This window comes from Prionailurus bengalensis, chromosome E3, assembly GCF_016509475.1.
Source record: "Prionailurus bengalensis isolate Pbe53 chromosome E3, Fcat_Pben_1.1_paternal_pri, whole genome shotgun sequence".
Taxonomy (NCBI): domain Eukaryota; kingdom Metazoa; phylum Chordata; class Mammalia; order Carnivora; family Felidae; genus Prionailurus; species Prionailurus bengalensis.
Window position 1 is genome coordinate 25,139,848 of NC_057357.1, and position 19,413 is coordinate 25,159,260.

Consider the following 19,413-nt stretch of genomic DNA (forward strand, 5'->3'; position numbering starts at 1 on the left):
CTCTTCATCTTGGGGTCATGAGTTCAAGCTCCATGCTGGGGGTAGAGATTACTTTAAAAAAAAACTTAGAGGGGCTCCTGGGTGGCTCAGTTGGTTGGTCAAGCATCTGACTTTGGCTCAGGTCATGATCTTGTGGTTTGTGGGCTCAAGCCCCAGGCTGGGCTCTGTGCTGACAGCTCAGAGCCTGGAGCCTGCTTCTGTGTCTCCCTCTCTCTCTGCCTGTCCCCTTCTCATGTTCTCTCTCTCCCTCTCTCTCTCTCTCTCTCAAAAATAAATAAACATTTTTTTAAAACTTAAAAAAAAAGAATGTCTGTGTATTCAGAACAAAAGAGGAATCAATAGTAGCTTCATTCATCCTCTTAAAAGAAGTCTAAAGCTTCCCCATAGAGATGCTTATTTTTGTAATTGACAGAAGCCAGTGAGTTTCTTTCCGAGTCCAGAATTTTGATGTAGCCCTTCTTTCTGCATAGTCCCTGTTAATATGGTCTTAGCTGGCCTGTCCTCTTTCAAAAAACCCTTTTCTTCCTGGTCTCAGGCCTGCTGAAGTTTGCTGATGATCTTGGCATGGGAGGCACCAGAACACAGACCATCTCCCTTGGCCAAGGCCAAGGCTCAATTGCTGCCAAAATGATCAACACTGCCATCAAAGATGGGACCTGGGTGGTGTTACAGAACTGCCACCTGGCCACAAGCTGGATGCCTACACTGGAGAAGATCTGTGAGGAGGTGATTGTTCCTGAAAGCACTAACATCAGATTCAGGTGAGGTGCTGCCCCACCACTACCTGTTTCGGGGCTCCAATCTTGAGCTCCAGATGTCATGCTGGTGGCTGGGAGTGCTAAGATGAGCAAACGCAGTTCTCATCTAGCAGAAAACAGACCATGGATGAATGATGTTGATGCCATGCAGTACCTGCTGTACTTGTTTGAATAAGAACCATGGAGCACAGAAAAGGGAAGGGAAAGCTGGGGAGTGCCTAGAGGCCTGACAGTTGCCTGGGGTTTTGAAAGATGATAGTTTTGCAGGAAGGACATTCCAGCCGGAAGGGATAGCATCTATAAAAGCAAAGATGCATATGAAGGAAACACTGAGAAGTTATTCTATGAATATGGGGTATATACTATGAGAAGTTGTTGGGGGATATAATAGGAGATGTGTCTGGGAAAGTAGATTAAATGTCAGTAAATCTGATTTTTAAAATTGTCATGGAAGAAATCTCACCTGTAGTGTAGGCACCAATGTCCATGCTGCTCTAACCTGTATTTCTTGGGCTCTGTGGAATTTTAATCAATACTGGAAAGAGCTACCTACTTTTTGTGTGAATTTTAAAGCCTAGAAAAACTGGGCCTCAATTTTTGCTTATACAAAATGATGAGATGAACCAGACAGACTTCAAAGCCCTTTTCAACTCAAATGTTCTCTTATTCCAGGCAAGAGGTCAGCGAACTACAGGCTGTAGTTCAAATACAGCCTGCTACCTGATTTGTATGGCCTATATGCTAAGAAGAGTTTTTACATTTTTAGATGGTTGAAAAAAAATCAAAACAACAATATTTCGTGACACATGAAAATTATATGAAATTCAAATTTCAGTGTCCATAAATAAAGTTTTATTGAAATAGAGCCATGCTCTTTCATATCCCGTCTATTGTGACTGCTTTCACAATATAAGTAGTTCTAACCGAAACCATATGGCCTGCAGAGCCTAAAAATTTACTCTTTGACCTTTTATAGGAAAGGTTTGCCAACTCCTGTTTTAGGCTACAAAGTTTGCTGGTTATTTTTTCTTTCTTTCTTTCTTTCTTTCTTTCTTTCTTTCTTTCTTTCTTTCTTCCTTCCTTTCTTTCTTTCTTTCTTTCTTTCTTTCTTTCTTTCTTTCTTTCTTTCTTTTTAATGTTTATTTTTGAGAGAGAGAGAGAGAGAGAGAGAGAGAGAGAGAGAGAGCACAAGTGGGGGAGGGGCAGAGAGAGAGGGAGACACAGAATCCAAAGCAGGCTCCAGGCTCTGAGCTATTAGCACAGAGCCCGACCCATGGCTTGAACTCACAAGCCATGAGATCATGACCTGAGCAAAAGTCAGATGCTTAACTCAGGTGCCCCTGGTTATTTTCATTTTAGTCATGTTTGCCTGAAAATAGGAAAGTGTTTGGTGTTTATTTACAAAGCCAGATTAGGCAATGGTTTATTATATACATGTAAGACTCCTATAAAATCCATAGAAGAGTTTAAAGGAATCCAATTAGTTTCAAGAATTCTGTTTGGTTTGGGATGGTGGCTTGATTAAGCACCATCAATGATACAATGAACATTGAACAAAAAATTATTTATGCTGATATTATGGTCTTCTGTAATATGATCCTAACACAAAAGTTATTACCCCAAGTGCCTATAGGAGCCAGGAATAACATATATGAATGAAGAGGACTTGGCCACAGGAGATATTCCAGTTCCCACAGTACAGTGGCAGTCATCATGGGCAGTCAGCCTCAGTGTTGGACATCAACGGAGAGTGGTGGGGACTGCAGTGAACTAGAGGCCCATGCATGACCTTTAGAGAAGAGCAGTGACTACCTAATACCAAGTGACTATTGCCATGCAGGAGTGCAGGCCCCTTGTGTTCAGATTTTCTCATTATTTTAAAGGGAATATGGGAATCTAGGATTTTAAAAGAAAGTCCCAGTTTTTTTAAAAGTTGGCAGCTACTTCAAACTATGTTGTAGCCTTGTATTGGTTTGCATGGTATGAGCTAAATATCACCTAACTGCAGCCTGAAGTCGGACCTCAGTCTACCTGTTTATGGCCTCTTCCCTTCCCCCCTGGCAACTCCTGGGGTGCCAGGTATCGCACTGACCTAGTAGATTCTCAGGTAGTCTTGCAGGGGAGGAATATGGTGTGGTGTTTAAGATGGCCTTTGGAGTCAAGGAGCCCTGAGTTCACGTCCCATTTCACTTGCTTTTAAGTGGTGTGTCCTTGAAAAATCCAGTTGACCTCTGCATGCCTCCGTTTCCTCCCTGGTATAAGGGAATAGCTAATCCCTTCACATAGGGTGGCTGAGAGGGTCAAGGAAGGGACATACATTAAATTCTTATCATGGGGTTTGGCATCCAGTAGTGCTTAATAAATGGTGGCTATTATTTTTTGTTATCGCTTTTTAATATAACTTACTGCATTGCTCTAAATAGTTAGATCTGTTGTTCTTCCAGACTCTGGTTAACCAGCTATCCATCAGAGAAATTTCCAGTCAGCATTCTCCAAAATGGGATCAAAATGACCAATGAGCCCCCCAAAGGGCTGCGGGCCAACCTTTTGCGCTCCTATCTCAATGACCCCATCTCGGACCCCGTGTTTTTCCAAAGCTGTACAAAGGCAGTCATATGGCAGAAGCTGTTGTTTGGGCTATGTTTCTTCCACGCCATTGTTCAAGAAAGGAGAAACTTTGGACCCTTAGGTAAGCGATGACAGTGTACCTGGGCTGCTGGGGCACAGATCACAGACAAATGCAGGTATGTGTTCAAGTTTATACTCCGATAAGGTTGCCAGTAAAATGCTGTATAAGTATATTCCATGTAATATTTGGGACATACTTAGACTAAACATGATTTGTTTAAGTGAAATTAAAATTTCACTGACTGTCCTGTATTTTTATTTGATAAATTTGACAACCCTATAATTAGGTCACTATCAATGTCAAGAAAAGAGATGTTGCTCCAAAATTAGAGGTCTCCTAATTATTGAAGTAATATGTTAATGAAAAAATTGTAAGCCCTTCCCTTTGGTGAGTATTTGCCTCTCTTAGGTACAATGGCCATTTTCCAGGGAGTTGTCACCAGGTAATTTATGAAATTTTGAGTCGTTCTCTAAACATGTGCATAACAATGAAGGAAGTACAACTGGGACATTTGCCTGTGCTTCTTCTTGAAAAACTAAAAATAAATTTCATTATTAACATATCCTGTCCATGGCCTAACTTACTACTTTATCTTAACTTAATGCTCTTGTTAGAGCAGAACATCCAACTGCTAAATACAGATTCCATATCCACATGGTTTAAAGGTTGGGCTACCTCTGATTTTGTTCAACAGCCTTGAAATGGCCCAAGGCGATGCATTTTCAGCTGTTCTTTTGGCTTAAATATGGAGGCAAACTGTCCTCTTGGCGATTCTCTCTGAGCATCTTCTTCCTTTCCTTCTCCCACCACCCACAGCCCCTGTTAGCTTCCCAGACCACCTGACCATTCCACTGAGGGGTACAGGGATGACACAGCCTGGGCTGGACACTCCCACCACATCTGTGTTTCATATACCATATTCTCTCACCACTATTCTCCCACCCATGCCAGATCTCCAAAAATCCATGTAAGAGTTTGGCTTGGAGCCAACAGGCCAGTTGTGTTTTTTTTGCCAGAACACGAACTTTTTATTTTGCTAAATTTTTATTTGAATGTAAATGTGCAGGAGGAAATTAAATGTCCCTGCTGAGCACACATCCCACTGAACTCTGCTGTCTTACACTGTGCCCACTTCACATATTTATGTCACTTTTCCAGCCCTTCTGGGCATTTATCATTATACCCTTGAAAATACCCTTGATAGTTTCTTCAAGGCTGGCCATCCCATTTTTCCCATGAGCATGAGGAGGGGAATTCTCTAAGCTGATTTAGTTCTGTTGCCTAATCATAAGATATTGCTCTCTAGCTATGCTTTAGTGTTATTTTTGGAACCCTGTGCATTACCACAGTATTCCAGCCAGGGTGAATTATTCTCATTCCACAAATCCCAGCATATTAACATCTACCTTAACAAATGGGGAGATCCATAAGAAAATTGATTTTAGAATGGATGTTTTCTCAGGCAGAATGGCTCCCACATTGGCAGTAAATGTCAGAGCTAATAGTTGGCCTGGTACTTGATATTCATGGGACTGAAAGAGGCTGCTGCTCCACATGATGCTTAACTCTACAGCTCAATGTCTGAGTGGAATTATGAGCTCTTGGCACTGAAGTCTCTAATTCTTCTATGCTTTGTGCAGGCTGGAATATTCCTTATGAATTCAATGAATCTGACCTGCGGATTAGTATGCGGCAGATCCAGATGTTTCTGAACGACTATAAGGAGGTGCCATTTGATGCTCTGACTTACCTGACAGGTATTTCTGGGAGGAAGCTTTGCAGTTATAAATGTCCAGTATCCTACTCCACCCCTCTGCTCTTCTGGTTCCACCTCCATTCATTTATTTACTCAATCATTCTTTCAACAAACATTGAGCTCTTACTAATGCTGGTCACCATGACAGATATTATAAAAAATGAAGATACAATTCCTATCTTCAAGTGGCTCACAGTCCACAAAGGAAAAAATATATATAAAGAAATAAATGACAGTACAGTCATAAATTCAGCAAGGGAAACATTTATAAAGTCGAAAGGCAATGCAGTGATTAAATCTCAGGGATGGGGTAGGGGGTGATCATGGAATACTTCCTGAAGGCATAAAGGATGGGTTTTGAGGGATGAATAGGAGTTTTACAAGTGGAAGAAGAAAGCAGGGTAGGCAATGGGAAAAAAGAAGGAAAGCATTCCTAGCACAGGTATCCTAAAGTGAAAACATCACTTACTGTTTTATATTAAAGAAGTCTACAGTGACCTTTTATTAGTCACTCAGATATTTACTAGTACATGATATAGAAGAATGTAAATGGATAGAACTTGGTTGCTTCCCTCATGGAACACATCATGTAGGCCCAGAGATAGGAGATAAAATATAGATGGGTAAAGCGAGTGGAATACCATGGCGGAAGGTCAAAATGAAGCACAGTTGGAAAACCCTGGTGTCTTCAATATTACGGGGGCACCTGGGTGGCTCAGTCAGTTAAGCGTCAGACTTCGGCTCAGGTCATGATCTCGCGGTTTGTGAGTTCGAGCCCCTCGTCGGGCTTTGTGCTAACAGCTCAGAGCCTGGGGCCTGCTTCAGATTCTGTGTCTCCCTTTCTCTCTGCCCCTCCCCCACTCATGCTCTGTCTCTGTCTCAGAAATAAAAACATTTAAAAAAAATTTTTTTTTAAAGATTACATACAAGTTCCTTCCTCAGCTCCATATGTTAAGGAGTTTGGATCCTTTCCCCGATTGTGTGGCAGATGCTCCATATATACACAATCATCACCTTGAGTCTTCACAGTAACCTTATGAGCTTCATGTTAGTGACCCCATTTTAGAGTCAATGAGACTGAGGCCTTAGAGCAGTGGTTCTCAACAAAGGGCAGTTTTGTCCCCCAGGGGACATTTGGCAATGTCTGAAGACATTTTTGCTTGCCACCACTAAATAGAGATGCTACTGGGTAGAGGCCAGGGACGCTGCTGAACAACCCACAACGCATAGAACAGCCCTCACCACACAGAACTATCCAGTACAACCTGTTAATACTGCTAAGATTGAGAAATCGTACTTCAGAGTGATTAAGTTCGGTTGTAAAAGGTCACATAGACCTTACTTAACGCAGTACGCTGTCCCCTAAAATGAAACCCCAAGTGACATGCACAACATAAGCTCAGTGGATATTAGTTTGGTGAAAGAACTTCTCTAAAGAAGTGAGTCATTTTCCTCTCATTTCAGGTCACGCAGAAGCATATGCCAGGGCTGTTCTTCAGAATGCAGAATGAGTGCATACTTGCCCTAGGATAAGGTCTTAGTATGGGACTTCCTGGAGCCCATAAAGCAATCTTCCCTGACCGTGTCAGCCCACTGGAGGAGACTCACTTCCCACCTAGGCCAGTCAGCATAGGCTAATTAGGCCAGGAGAATCAAAAGCCCCCACATCTCAAGGGTGTAAGACATCTAAGGTCCATTTCTCAGCCACTCTACATGTCTGGGGTGAAATGGCAGAGGTCTGTGCTCATTGTGATTATCTATCTACCAGCTGGCAGAAGCTCCACCCACTTTTGATGCCATGTCTCAGCACATACTTGTGTGGTCACTGCCACAGGAATAGCACTGAAGGGCTCATGCCAGGAATTAAATGCACAAGAAGTTGTCTCCCATACCTGGCCCCCACAAGGGACCCAGAGAAGTGTAACTTGCCTATGTGCCTGGAAGGAAAGAAAAACCAGATGTGGATGATCATTAGAACTCTGTGCTGACACTAACCAAAGAGACGGGTCTTGTTTGAACAATGGTTATCACATTCAATGGGCCGAAGTCAATGCATTATTCATCTGGTACCCCAGCCTTGGCAGGGAGAGTAGAGACCTTAGAGGAGACAAAAGCAAGGGGTGCCTGGGTGGCTCCCTCGGTTAAGTGTCCGACTTCATCTCAGGTCATGATCTCACAGTTGGTGGGCTCAAGCCCTGCATCAGGCTCTGTGCTGATGGCTCAGAGCCTGGAGCCTGCTTCAGATTCTGTGTCTCCCTCTCTCTCTGCCCCCCCTCTGCTCATGCTCTCTCTCTCTCTCTCTCAAAAATAAATAAACATTAAAAAAATTTAAAAAATAGTTGGGCTCCTTTAAAAAAATTAAAAAATTAAAAATAAATATTAAAAAAAGACAAAAGTACATCCTGGCTCCCATAGGAACTTGTGCTCTTGATACCAGAATAGACCTATAAGTAGCTATAAAGAAATCCACCTTCCTTCACAAACATAAAACCCAAAGCCTGCAAGGGTATCCCCTGGAGGAAAATTTGCTGATAAGGGTGTGGTGGCAGGACCTTGCACTATGACTCTGTGCCTGAGATTTACCTTTACTTGGGTTCACTTTTGGGTGACCTCGAGCTCTGCCATGCTGACTTCAGTGAGGGAAAACCACTGCGCCTTTGATGTTATATTTTTAATTGTTATATTTAATATAGTGCTATCAAAAGCTTGTTTATAGCTGAGACCAACTGTAATGTTCAAACTGAACTTTGCTAAACGCCTGGAAAAGTCCATTGAGAGAGCCTCAGAAATCTAGATGGTCTGGCTTAAGGTAAAACAGCATCTGCAGGGCTCAAATTACTCAAAAAGTAAATAGGCCCTTACTCTGCCCTTAATGAGCCACCCATATCCTCCTCCTTCACGTTTAGACCCCTCCAAGACCAAGAGAAGCTGAGGCCTCCTGCCCCCACCTTAGGCCATACCTTCTGTTTCTTGTCTGTAGACCTGTGTCTTCCTGGAATGGTTGGAATTGGAAATGAGCCTGCATATGTGTGTCCACACATGCATATACACACAGATGTGTTTCCTCCTTGAAGACTAGTGTGTTGTCCATTAACTACCAAATACCAGGTGGCACCCACATACTATGGAATCTGGACCAGCTAGAAAATGCGTCATGGGCTTGGCGAGATGGATTTGATGTGGCTTCCAAAGAATTACCTAATTATTTTTGTAGAAATCTGAGTGTAGAAACCTGAGTCTCAGAGAATGATATTAGTGATGGGGGTGGAGTATCCCAAAGCAGTATGTATGGGATAATCACAATTTTCAAAAATATATTTATTTGTAATAGCTGTAATAAATTGAATACTTTCTGTGTGCTATATATTGTGCTAAATGTTTTATAAGCATTATTAACCACAACCTTGTAAGATGGGTACTGCAATTATCTCTGCTTCTCGACAGATGAGAAACTGCTGGGATTGGAACCCAGGACTGTCTTATGCCAAAGTGCTTGCCCTGAACCACCTTTATGTAATGCCTTTCATGTATGTACACACACACACACACACACACACACAACCACACACATGAAGAAGATGCCTAAATGTTCACAGTTACCTTTGATGGAATTATTGGTGATTGTATTGGTTTTTTCTTTCAGTTTATTTTTACTTCCTAATTTCTAATGTGGTGAATAAGTACTATTTTTGTGGCAAACATAATACCAGAAAGGCCTGATCTCATCCCAATGTGAGCATTGGTTTCAGCAACCCTGCATCTAAGCAGAGTTTCTTGGCTGGAAGAATCCTCTGTTTTAGGTTAATGACCAAGTTCATTATGACCTTCCTTGAGCTCAACTTCTTCCTGTTGGTTGTCCACAGGGGAATGTAATTACGGGGGCAGAGTGACTGATGACAAAGACAGGCGTCTCCTGCTATCCCTTCTGTCCACGTTCTACTGTAAGGAAATTGAGCAGGACCATTACTCCCTCGCTCCTGGAGACACTTACTACATTCCTCCTCATGGCTCCTACCAGGTGAGGGGCTTGGCAGTCTCCATGTGGCTAGGGGCTGCGGTATAGCCAAGGAGAGCCAGGGGTAGCGTTGGGCTTCCTGACTTGGGACCATAAGTTATTTCCAATATTCCAAAAAGCCTCTAAGAGAGACATTATTATTATTGAATGAAAACTGGGTATTTGATAGACAAGATCTTTTCAAAATGTGGGGCCCATCTTGGGGAGTTAAGGGGAAGGATGGTTAAAATGAAGCCTTGGTAGTAATCTGGTTGCAAATTGCTACTTGAAAACAAAGGTTCAGAAAGTGGCTAAAGGGGAAGGACAGAAAAACTGGATGGGAGAATGAGAACAGGAAGAAGAAAACAGGAAATCTGTAAGAGCTTTAAGAGGGATTTCTTTTATTAAACACCTGTTATATGCCAAGGCCTATTACTTTGTAACTTCACTTATCTTCCCATTTACAGATAAGGAAACTGGGGGTCAAGGTTACACAGTTAGTTTTCAGTAGAGCTAGGATCCAAACCCAGTTCAGTCTGACTGTAAAGCCAGAACTGCAGGGGGAGCAGGAAGAAGCTAGGGGTGGGAGGGGAGATACTCGGTCCTTCTGCCTTCATACTCACTCCCCAGAAGACTGTATGAGGAACAGCTTGGGGTGTATTCACCGTGTGTGTGTGTGTGTGTGTGTGTGTGTGTGTGTGGTTGGTTGGTTGGTGTGTGGGGTGGTGGGCAGATGTGGCCTGTGCTACCAATCCAATGTGATTCTTGCTTGGGTTGGGGACAGCTAAGCCCTGAGTGATCTCTGGGACCCCAGAGGACCTGGGTTTGTGTCAACTGAACATTTCCTTTCCAGTCCTATATCGAGTATCTTAGGAACCTACCCATCACAACCCACCCAGAAGTCTTTGGCCTCCATGAGAATGCTGACATCACCAAGGACAACCAGGAAACCAACCAGCTGTTTCAAGGAGTGCTGCTGACCCTCCCTAGGCAGTCAGGAGGGAGTGGGAAGTCCCCTCAGGTAATTGGGCTTTGGGTGGGAGACGTAATTCCATTCACAGACAGTTGTCCGTCTGGTGGTCATGCAGGATTGTGGATGATAACCTAGAAGGCTGACGATCGGAGGCTTGGCAGACTCCGTGGGGCATGGGTGCTCTGGTCTTCCTGCTGAGAGTCCTTAAATACAGAGCTGGAAGAGCAGCAGTGTTTCCGGATTGTCAGCTGCTCCTATATAACCCTCAGGAGTCATTGCTCTACCCATATGTCATCTATACTACATTTACATAATATTTAAAACAAAATCTCTTAAAAACATTTCTTTTAAACACTGCATATCATGCGACTCTTGATCTGGGGGTCATGGGTTAAAGCCTTACATTGGGTGTAGAGATTACTTAAAAAATAAAATATTTAAAAAAGCTCTGCACATCAGTACCATAAATGGAAACCCAATGTCACTTCCATAAAGTCACAACAGCCACAAAAAGAAAATGAAAACTAAACGGTTATTAGGTTCTTCGCAGATTATGTTGCTGAGGCCCTGCTGGCTGCTTGTGAAAAGAGGAGGATCAGCCAGTGTTACAGAGCGTTTAGTTAGCACTGATCTGAGACTTTGTCCTTGAGAAGAATGAAAAGAGAAAGGCAGCTGAAACTTGGAAAGAGAATGACTTTATCACCATGTGATTCAACATGATGTGTTCCATGTCCTGGAAACACCTAGAAACAGCTTGGGTGCCTCTTGCAGTCCATGCTTTATGAGGCACAGACCTGGTCCACCATCCTCAGTCTACAGATGGGGGTGAAATAGCCCAGTGGGAGGAAGAGACCTGCTTCAAAGCATTCATCAACTCAGAGGCAGAGCCAGATCCAGGACTGCCATCTCCTGACTCCACCACACCCTCTTCTTTCCTATCCTTCCCTTCCCTTCTCCATCTTCTGAGCTACTCCATGTTCAAGCCCTCTCAGCTGTGGGTTTCTCTTGATTTGGCTCATAGTGCCATAAATGATAATAGGTATAAAGATAGAGCAGCCTGCTTGGTTTCAGTTTAGGGATGGAAATTCCCCTCACTGTGAGAAGAGGGAAGGAAGTGTGTGTTCCAAGCCTTTCAGATCCACAGGATGGCAGAGCTGTGTGTCTCTCCCACACCCAGGTCCTACTCCTTGCTCCTCTAGGCCTGTCCCCTCCCCTACTTGGCCAACCCCATTGCCCTGGGCTATTCTTGCTCGATGCTGAGGAATGGCTTACCGCTTTCCCAGGTGTCCTATACGGTCACTGGCACTGAGCAAGAGTCCCATCTGTACCATGAGCTGGTTATGAGGGGCTGGCTGAGAGAGCTGTGGGAGATGCTCTCCTAGGAGGAGTTTGGCTGGGTTCAGCACTGCCTGAGGCTACCTATCCAGCCGTCAGAACCTTGCTTCAGGTGTAAGAATAGGGCTCTTATTGCTTAGGTTTTTTTACCTTCTGGGCCAAGAGGTGATGCCTTCAAGAAGACTGGTAGAGAGGTAAGTGACCTCCTTTCCCCCAGGCAGAATTGGCTTTTGTAGGAGAGTTCCCAGGAAGGTCCTGTAGGCTGTGATTAAAAAGACCAATGCTCACTGCTTCAGGTTTACCCAGACAAAGCCACAGTGCACAGCCTTGTTTCTCATTCACCTCTCTATGTCTGTACTTTAAGGAAGTCATTGAGGAGCTGGCTCAGGACATACTCTCCAAGCTTCCCAAAGACTTTGACCTGGAAGTGGTCGTGAAGTTGTACCCTGTGGTCTATGAGGAATCCATGAACACTGTCCTAAGGCAGGAGCTCATCAGATTCAACAGGTGGGCTGGATGGTCTTACTTGGATCCTTGGAGTGGGAGTGTAGGGGTATGATCTCATGGGCAGTAACTGACATGTGCACTTGATAAGTGGTTTGCCCCACCTATGGGGAGGGCTGTGAATAGGACCATCCCAGCATGTGTTGACCCAAGTTTAACTCAATTTTTCTAGTCATTCTCTTCCACTCATTGATAGTACACCTGTAAAATCAGCTTAAAACCAATACCAAGCAGACTCATAGTAAAAGTAATTATCAGAGCCACTTTTCTTGAGCTCTTAGTGCCAGGTATAGCTCCAAGCACCATGTATGTGTTTGCATTCAAACCATGTAATAGTCTTTTGAAATAGGAACAGTTAGTAATCCCTCTGCCCCCATTTTAAAGGTGAGAAAACAGACCCAGAAGAGTTATACAACTTGCACAAGGTCATACAGTAATTCAGTGACAGAATGGAGTTTGAACCCAGGCTGTCTGATTCCAGAGCCCATACACTTACCCAATATGTGAAATCAGGGTGAATATAGAAAAGGGTGGAGAGAAGTTTATCCCATTGCCCCTACCACACAGGTAGAGAAGGGGTGTGATGGGCTGGCCATGGAGCTAAGGGTCTCTGGCCCTCCTTACTTCTCTAGTTACTACAGCAGAGAACCCAATAGATCATCTTGATTTGACTTCTAAATAAAACTGAAAGCGTTCTCAAAGACCATATATACCAAAGGAGAAAACTCATCACTTCTGTCTTCAAATCAAAGGTTCTCACTGCTCCCAGCTCTCCATCTGTTACTGTCTCCATTTTGCCTCATTGATCATTGCTTAGTTTTAGGGACATCCCTAAACTCTGAAGTACTAAAGAACTGGAAGAATGTCATCTAAGTATTCCTTGCCTTCTCAGTGTTAGGATTAGAGTCAACTCTAGAGTCAACAGACAGTTGACCATATGGGGGAACGAAGCAAAGTATAGGGTGTGAGCTAAGGATGCAGCAGCACTGCTGTGAGTCAGATACTTTGCATGATGGGATGTAGTTGTCATTCATCCAGATGCCAAGCCTAATGGCTTTGCTCTTCTGCCATCCATCCTCTCCTAAGGTCACAGGAACTCTTCCTTAGTGGTTGTAGGGGCCTTCACTAGCCTTTACCACTGGTCATTGTAATAGAAGAGAACAGGGTAACAGCAATCTTATTTTCCAATGACGGTCAGGATTAATCACATTGAGTAATCTACCCCCACATCCTCACCAATCACTTTTTTTTGGCCTGTTCACCATGTGGTATGAGAATATCAAAATGATTAGGTGACAGTTCAGTTTCCAGTTCAGGGGAATCATTACTGTGTCTTCTGAGGCAAATGTTACTTCCTAAAACCTTGAAACTAGCAGAGCACATAGTTAAAAAAAAAAAAAATAGAAAAACTCTTACAAGTAAGTCTTTAGGTGTAATAGCCAAAGGTCTGTGGAATAATCCTTCAGATAGTAACTTTGCCCCTTGACTCCTTAGCCAAGCACATGAACCAAAGTTCTGACCCTTAAATTCCTCTTAATATGAATATTAAGTGATTACACGTCTAGGAATCCCTTTCTTGCATATGATCATTCTCATATCCACTTGGCTGGGATTCCAAAAATTGCTAGAGATGACAAGTTATTTCTGGTGGCATATTCTTTGGCACTCTCAGGTGAATTCCCTCTGGGCTTAGCTAGGCCTCAAAACGTAGAGGCCAGAGAGAGAGGCAGGCAATCTTGGCATCTCCCAGGCTGCCTTTTCTCAGGTATGGACCTCATAATCTATGAAAAGAACTTTGGCAATATGGATCAAACCCCTTCAAATTGTATTACCTTTTGACCTAGAAATTCTACCTTTCATAGGAAAATTATTATAAGTTTCCACAAAGATTGATATGGATGGATGTTCCTAGCAATGTTGTTAACAGTGATAACAAACCTAGAAATAACATGTTTCAGCAATAGGGAAATGGTTAAATAAAATGAAATACCTTGTAGTCATTAAAAAAGGATGATTTAGGTCTCTATTGAATTGGAAAGATGCTCCCTATACGCTAAGAGAGAAAAACAGATTACAAAAAAGTAATATAGTTAATACCATTAAAAATAATTTATGTTTACATATAGAAAAATTTGGAAAGATAAACATCAAAGTTATCTTTAGGTGGTGAGATACCAGGTGATTTCATTTTTTTCTCATCTTTATAATTTTTCCATCATGAATGTATATTACTTGTCTGACCTTTCAAAGAGGGGAAAAGTGAAAGGAGACCTGAGTCAGGGTATTTGGGTAGGGTAAAGCTGGAGAAGCTGGCTGAGCCAGCTCCTTTGTTCTTGCAGGCTGACCAAGGTCGTTCGCAGAAGCCTCATTGATCTTGGCCGAGCCATCAAAGGACAGGTCCTGATGTCCTCAGAGCTGGAGGATGTCTTCAGTAGCGTGATCGTGGGTAAAGTGCCAGCCATGTGGATGGCCAAGTCCTACCCATCCCTAAAGCCCCTGGGGGGCTATGTGGCTGACCTGCTGGCCCGCCTGGCCTTCTTCCAGGTACCTGGGAGTCAGGGCAGCTGGGCACCTGGCACACGCATTCAGGTAGAGAGGACATTCTGAAATGGATTGAGCAACTACTGGAAACAGTCTTGCCAGAATTGAGGGCAGGAGTCGGAACTAGAATAAATGTCACAAACTAGTGGCTCATGGGCCAGATTTGACTAATAGATATATTTGGTTTGGCTGCCTGGTAATTAAAAAAAATTTTTTTAAGTTTATTTATTTATTTTGAGAGAGAGAGAGAGAGAGTGTGCATGTGTGAGCGTGTGCAGGGAAGGGGCAGAGAGAGAGGGGGGGAGAGAGAATCTCAAGCAGACTCCATGCTCAGTGCAGAGCCTGATGCGGGGCATTGTTCCCCTGATGCGGGGCTTGACTGTGAGATCATTACATGAGCTGAAATCAGGAGTCAGATGCTTAACTGACTGAGCCACCCAGGTGCCCCTAATTTAAAATTTTTTGAGATAGCATGTAAACATTGAATTATTATACATAACAATCCAGATGTTTGTCCTGCAAAAAAAGGAAGAGCTGAAACAATGAGCCTGCATTCCTGCATGGCAACTATTATGAGATGAGTGGCTGTTGCTCAGTTTAGGCAAGGCACATAGTTTCCACCATTACATTCCCTGCCAGTGTCTATTATACCCCGACACCAGCTTGCACCTGTGCTTTTCTTAAAGTAGAAATATATGTTTGTACCTTCATTTCAAAAGTGGGGGAAAAAAGTGGGAAAATACAAACTAAACTGAGAGGGCTACCTGTTTTGAGAAAAAAGAGAAAAAACATCTTTCTTAACGGAACCCATTTACATTACCTGCCTTTGAACTATCTTTGATGTGCTGTTGATTTTGAATTTTTATTTCTGTGACTCTCCAGGAATGGATTGACCGCGGGCCCCCTGTGGTCTTTTGGATCTCTGGATTTTACTTCACACAGTCATTTTTGACCGGTGTTTCTCAGAATTATGCCCGGAAATACACCATCCCCATTGACCACATCGGATTTGAGTTTGAGGTAGACATACTTTGGGTTAGGCCAGCTCAAGGGACCAACCAGAGAAAGCAATGTTGCCTGTTTTTTAATGAGTCCAAACATTTGGATGTGTTAAGGCCCAAATGCTTCTGAGATGGTACAAGTGAAGTATTTAGTATGACTTAAAAATAGCTCCAAAATTTATTCCAGACAGAATCAGAGAATTCCCAAGGCTTTGTTGCTGTGTATACATAAAGAATATTTCCAGAGAAAAACTCTGCCACCATTATACCAAGAAAAATTAAAGCATGCTTCCCTATTGTTTATTCATCATGGTGGACTCTTCATTTGGAAAGATGTTAATGGTCTTGGGTAGTGCTTTCCTTGGAGTGAAGTCAAAGGAATGACCGATAATCAAGTATCACCTTTGTCCATATATGGAGAGAAAAGAGTAAGATCATCTTGTCCAGAGGTTGCAGACTGGTTGATAGGTCTTAATTTAGTTTATGAATGAACTTGATAATCTTCGAAGGCAACATGAAGCTGAAATTAATGCAATAAGGTAACAAAATAACTGGGATAAATATTGGAAAATAGATAAATCCATCTTTTTTGATGTTGAAATGATTGTATACCTAGAAACCCTAAAGACTCTAAAACTACACCTGTCAGAATACTGATAGATAATAGGTATCAGAATACTGATATGGTGATTGGATACTCGGATACTGGTTAAATATACAAAAACCAATAGCCTTTCCTATTCTAGCAATAAGTACTTAGTAAAAATGAGAAAAATATTCTATTCACAACAACAGAAAGAGAGTTTGAATGATTTTAAATGGAGCTTGTCTTCTCTGGTTCATCATAATCCCCACCACTCTTTATTCTCCTACACCTGGACCATTTTCTGCACTCACCTTAAGGAATTTGACTTTACTACCTCTGAATTTAAACAGTGGTGTGCTGGAGCTGGCTCATATCAACTCACCAGACCCGGGTGGAGCTGGTTATTACATAGTTTTAATAGCCTGAAACATGTACACAATAGAAATTGACAAAAACTGCAAATCAAGGCTTTATTTCTCCCTGCCAGACAGCTGTTTTACCAGCATGCATCTGAATCTTACCTCTCACTTTATGGGTCCAGGTCCCAATTGTGCAAGGTCACTAAGCTAGTTACAGTTAATGTGATCCCCCAGCTCCTACTTTAGTGCATTCTCTATGCCTACCATATAGGAGCACAGCATGCTGACTAGGAATCAGACCTGGTTCATTTGTGAAGGCAGGAGTATTATCACAGAAGCCACAGTGTCCTGGGAAATGTATATTGGGAAAGGCAGACATTGCAACAGATTTTCTGATCTCTTGATGCTGCCCCATTTAGGGAAATTGCAGGTAATGGAACTTACAGCTCTCTCTCTTCCAGGTAACCACACAAGAAACAGTCATGGAGAGTAACCCAGAAGATGGGGCCTACATAAAAGGACTCTTTTTAGAAGGTGCCCGCTGGGACAGGGAAACAGTGCAGATTGAGGAGTCTTTCCCCAAAATTCTCTATGATCCACTGCCCGTTATTTGGCTGAAACCCGGGAAAAGTGCAATGTTTCCACATCAGAACATTTATGTATGTCCAGTCTACAAAACAAGTGCACGAAGAGGCATCCTCTCCACCACAGGCCACTCCACCAACTATGTCCTCTCCATTGAACTCCCAACAGACAGGCCCCAGAAGCACTGGATAAACCGAGGGGTAGCCTCTCTGTGCCAGCTGGATAATTGATGGCATCCATCTCAATGCAGAAAATAAAAGGCATCTCATTCTCAACCACAACCTAGCTTTCCTTTCATAAGAGACACATGGTATGATGATGATGGCGGCAGTTATATTAATAGAGCACTTGCTACGAGTCAGTATTTCAGAGCAGCCCTATAAAGTAGGTTATTATTATCCTCATTTTATGGCCACAGAAACCATGATACAGAGAAGGTAAGTAAGATCTCCCAAATCAGATAGCTACTAAAATAGTGGAGCCTGGATTTGAACACAGATGATGGGACTCTTCAACCTAGACCTTTAGCCATTTGGCTAAACTCCTTTGTGTTTTATTTCCTGTTGTTTTGCTGTAACTTCCACTGAACTTTAATTGCTGCTTTCCTAGTGCTGTTTCCTAGCACTAACATCACAGCCTCTCAGGTTCAAAAAGGCTTGAGCCACTGTGCTGACAGCTCAGAGCCTGGAGCCTGCTTCAGATTCTGTGTCTTCCTCTCTTTCTGCCCCTCTCCCACTCTGTCTCTGTCTCTAATAATAATAATAATAATAATAATAATAATAATAATAATAAAAACATTAAAAAAAAACCCAACTAGTTCAAGGTTTCACAACTCATCAGTGATAGAAATGGAACCCAAATACTTCTCTACTAGCCTGCGACAAATGGGCAGAAATTTCAGGAAGGAGACATGAAAAAACCAGCATTTGTTGCATGCCTACTATGTGCCATGGGTTGTGACAAGATATCCTTTAGATACCTTGTTTTTTCCTATGTGGTGGGTACCATTGTCTCTCCCTCTGGAGATTATGTAACTTGCCTAAGATCATCCAGCTCTTTGACATTGCAGAGCCAAGGTCTGTCTGGCTCTAGAACCCATGCATTTTTCACTGCCACATGCTGCCTCCCTGCCAATGACTTGGCTATGTTATGATGTAGAATCTTAAATGTGTAGCTCCAACAACCATGTCCAAAAAATTTCTAGTTTATCACTTTCCTGTTTTCCCCCAGAGCCAGCTAAAAGAGAATCCTAAGGAATATAAAAATCAAATTCTTTATATATTACTTCTCGACTAACTCTTTCATTTAGCTCTTTGGCTCTAAGTGACTTCAGGGCATTCCAGTGGTCAGTTCATAGTTGAGCAAAGACATAAGGCTGTTTGAGGGTCTTTTTTTTTTTTAGAACAGTTTCTGAATGTATTTTTTTAAATATATGAAATTTGTTGTCAAATTGTCAAAGTGCTCATCCCAAAAGATGCCCTCAATACCCATCACCCACCCTCTCCTCCCTCCCACCCCCCATCAGCCCTCAGTTTGTTCTCATTTTTTAAGAGTTGTTTGAGGGTCTTAATGTGTCTTTCGGTTTCTCTGCCTCTTCACTAGAAGAAAGGTCCTCAGGTTTTTTTATTTTTCCTGAATGTGGGAAGCTTCAGAGAACCAAACATACATACTCCAGAAATCTCTTCATGGAAACATGGAGTTGATAAAATTCTGATTAAGAACCCTAAATTAGGGGTGCCTGGGTGGCTCGGTTGGTTAAGCGTCCAACTTTGGCTCAGGTCATGATCTCACGGTTCATGGGTTCGAGCCCCATGTCAAGCTCTCTGCTGTCTTAGGGCCTGGAGCCTGCTTTGAATTCTGTCTCCCTCTTTCTGCTCCTCTCCCTCTTGTGCTCTGTCTCTCTCTCTCAAAAAACAAACAAACATTAAAAAATTTAAAAAGAACCCTAAATGCTGAGATCAGCAGAATTATCTGAGAGATCTGAGACATTAAGTGCAAAAGGGGAGTTCTCCAAATCTTGCCAGGAGGCAATAAAGAGGAGCAGTCTCTTCCAACTCAAAGCAGGTAGCTTAATAGTTATTTTTTCGAGAAAGACAGTTTTTTAATTTTTACTTTTTCCAATGAGGGAAAGAAAATCAGAATGAAAAGAGAGCTGAAACTGCATTATCATTCCAAGTAAGATTGTTGGTCATGTGAGATGGAAAGATGGTCAGGATCCCAACTGCCTGAATCTTGGACTGGTTAGGCTAAGTTGTATTGTAAGTTTTAAGGCAGTGAGGGGGTTGCTAAGAGAACAATTGGATTTTAATTAGTTGTCTAACTCCCAGATTCAGCAACAAAAAGCTGAAGGAGGCAGGGACTGACTGTTTCATTCCTCAGGGGTCAAGGGACA

The 19,413-nt window shown here is 42.6% G+C and overlaps 1 protein-coding gene across 1 annotated transcript in view; it reads left to right on the plus strand.

Annotated features, from left to right (window-relative positions):
- The window catches only part of DNAH3 (dynein axonemal heavy chain 3), a 164,550-nt gene extending 147,254 nt beyond the window's left edge, over positions 1–17,296 (plus strand). Inside the window, exons 53-61 of the mRNA XM_043560338.1 lie at positions 536–761; positions 3,203–3,447; positions 5,028–5,144; positions 9,007–9,161; positions 9,991–10,158; positions 11,810–11,952; positions 14,289–14,493; positions 15,373–15,510; positions 16,898–17,296. Coding sequence (XP_043416273.1) covers positions 536–761; positions 3,203–3,447; positions 5,028–5,144; positions 9,007–9,161; positions 9,991–10,158; positions 11,810–11,952; positions 14,289–14,493; positions 15,373–15,510; positions 16,898–17,251 — 1,751 coding nt within the window. The 3' untranslated portion in view covers positions 17,252–17,296. The remainder of the gene's footprint in view (positions 1–535; positions 762–3,202; positions 3,448–5,027; positions 5,145–9,006; positions 9,162–9,990; positions 10,159–11,809; positions 11,953–14,288; positions 14,494–15,372; positions 15,511–16,897) is intronic.
- The last annotated feature ends 2,117 nt before the right edge of the window (positions 17,297–19,413 follow it).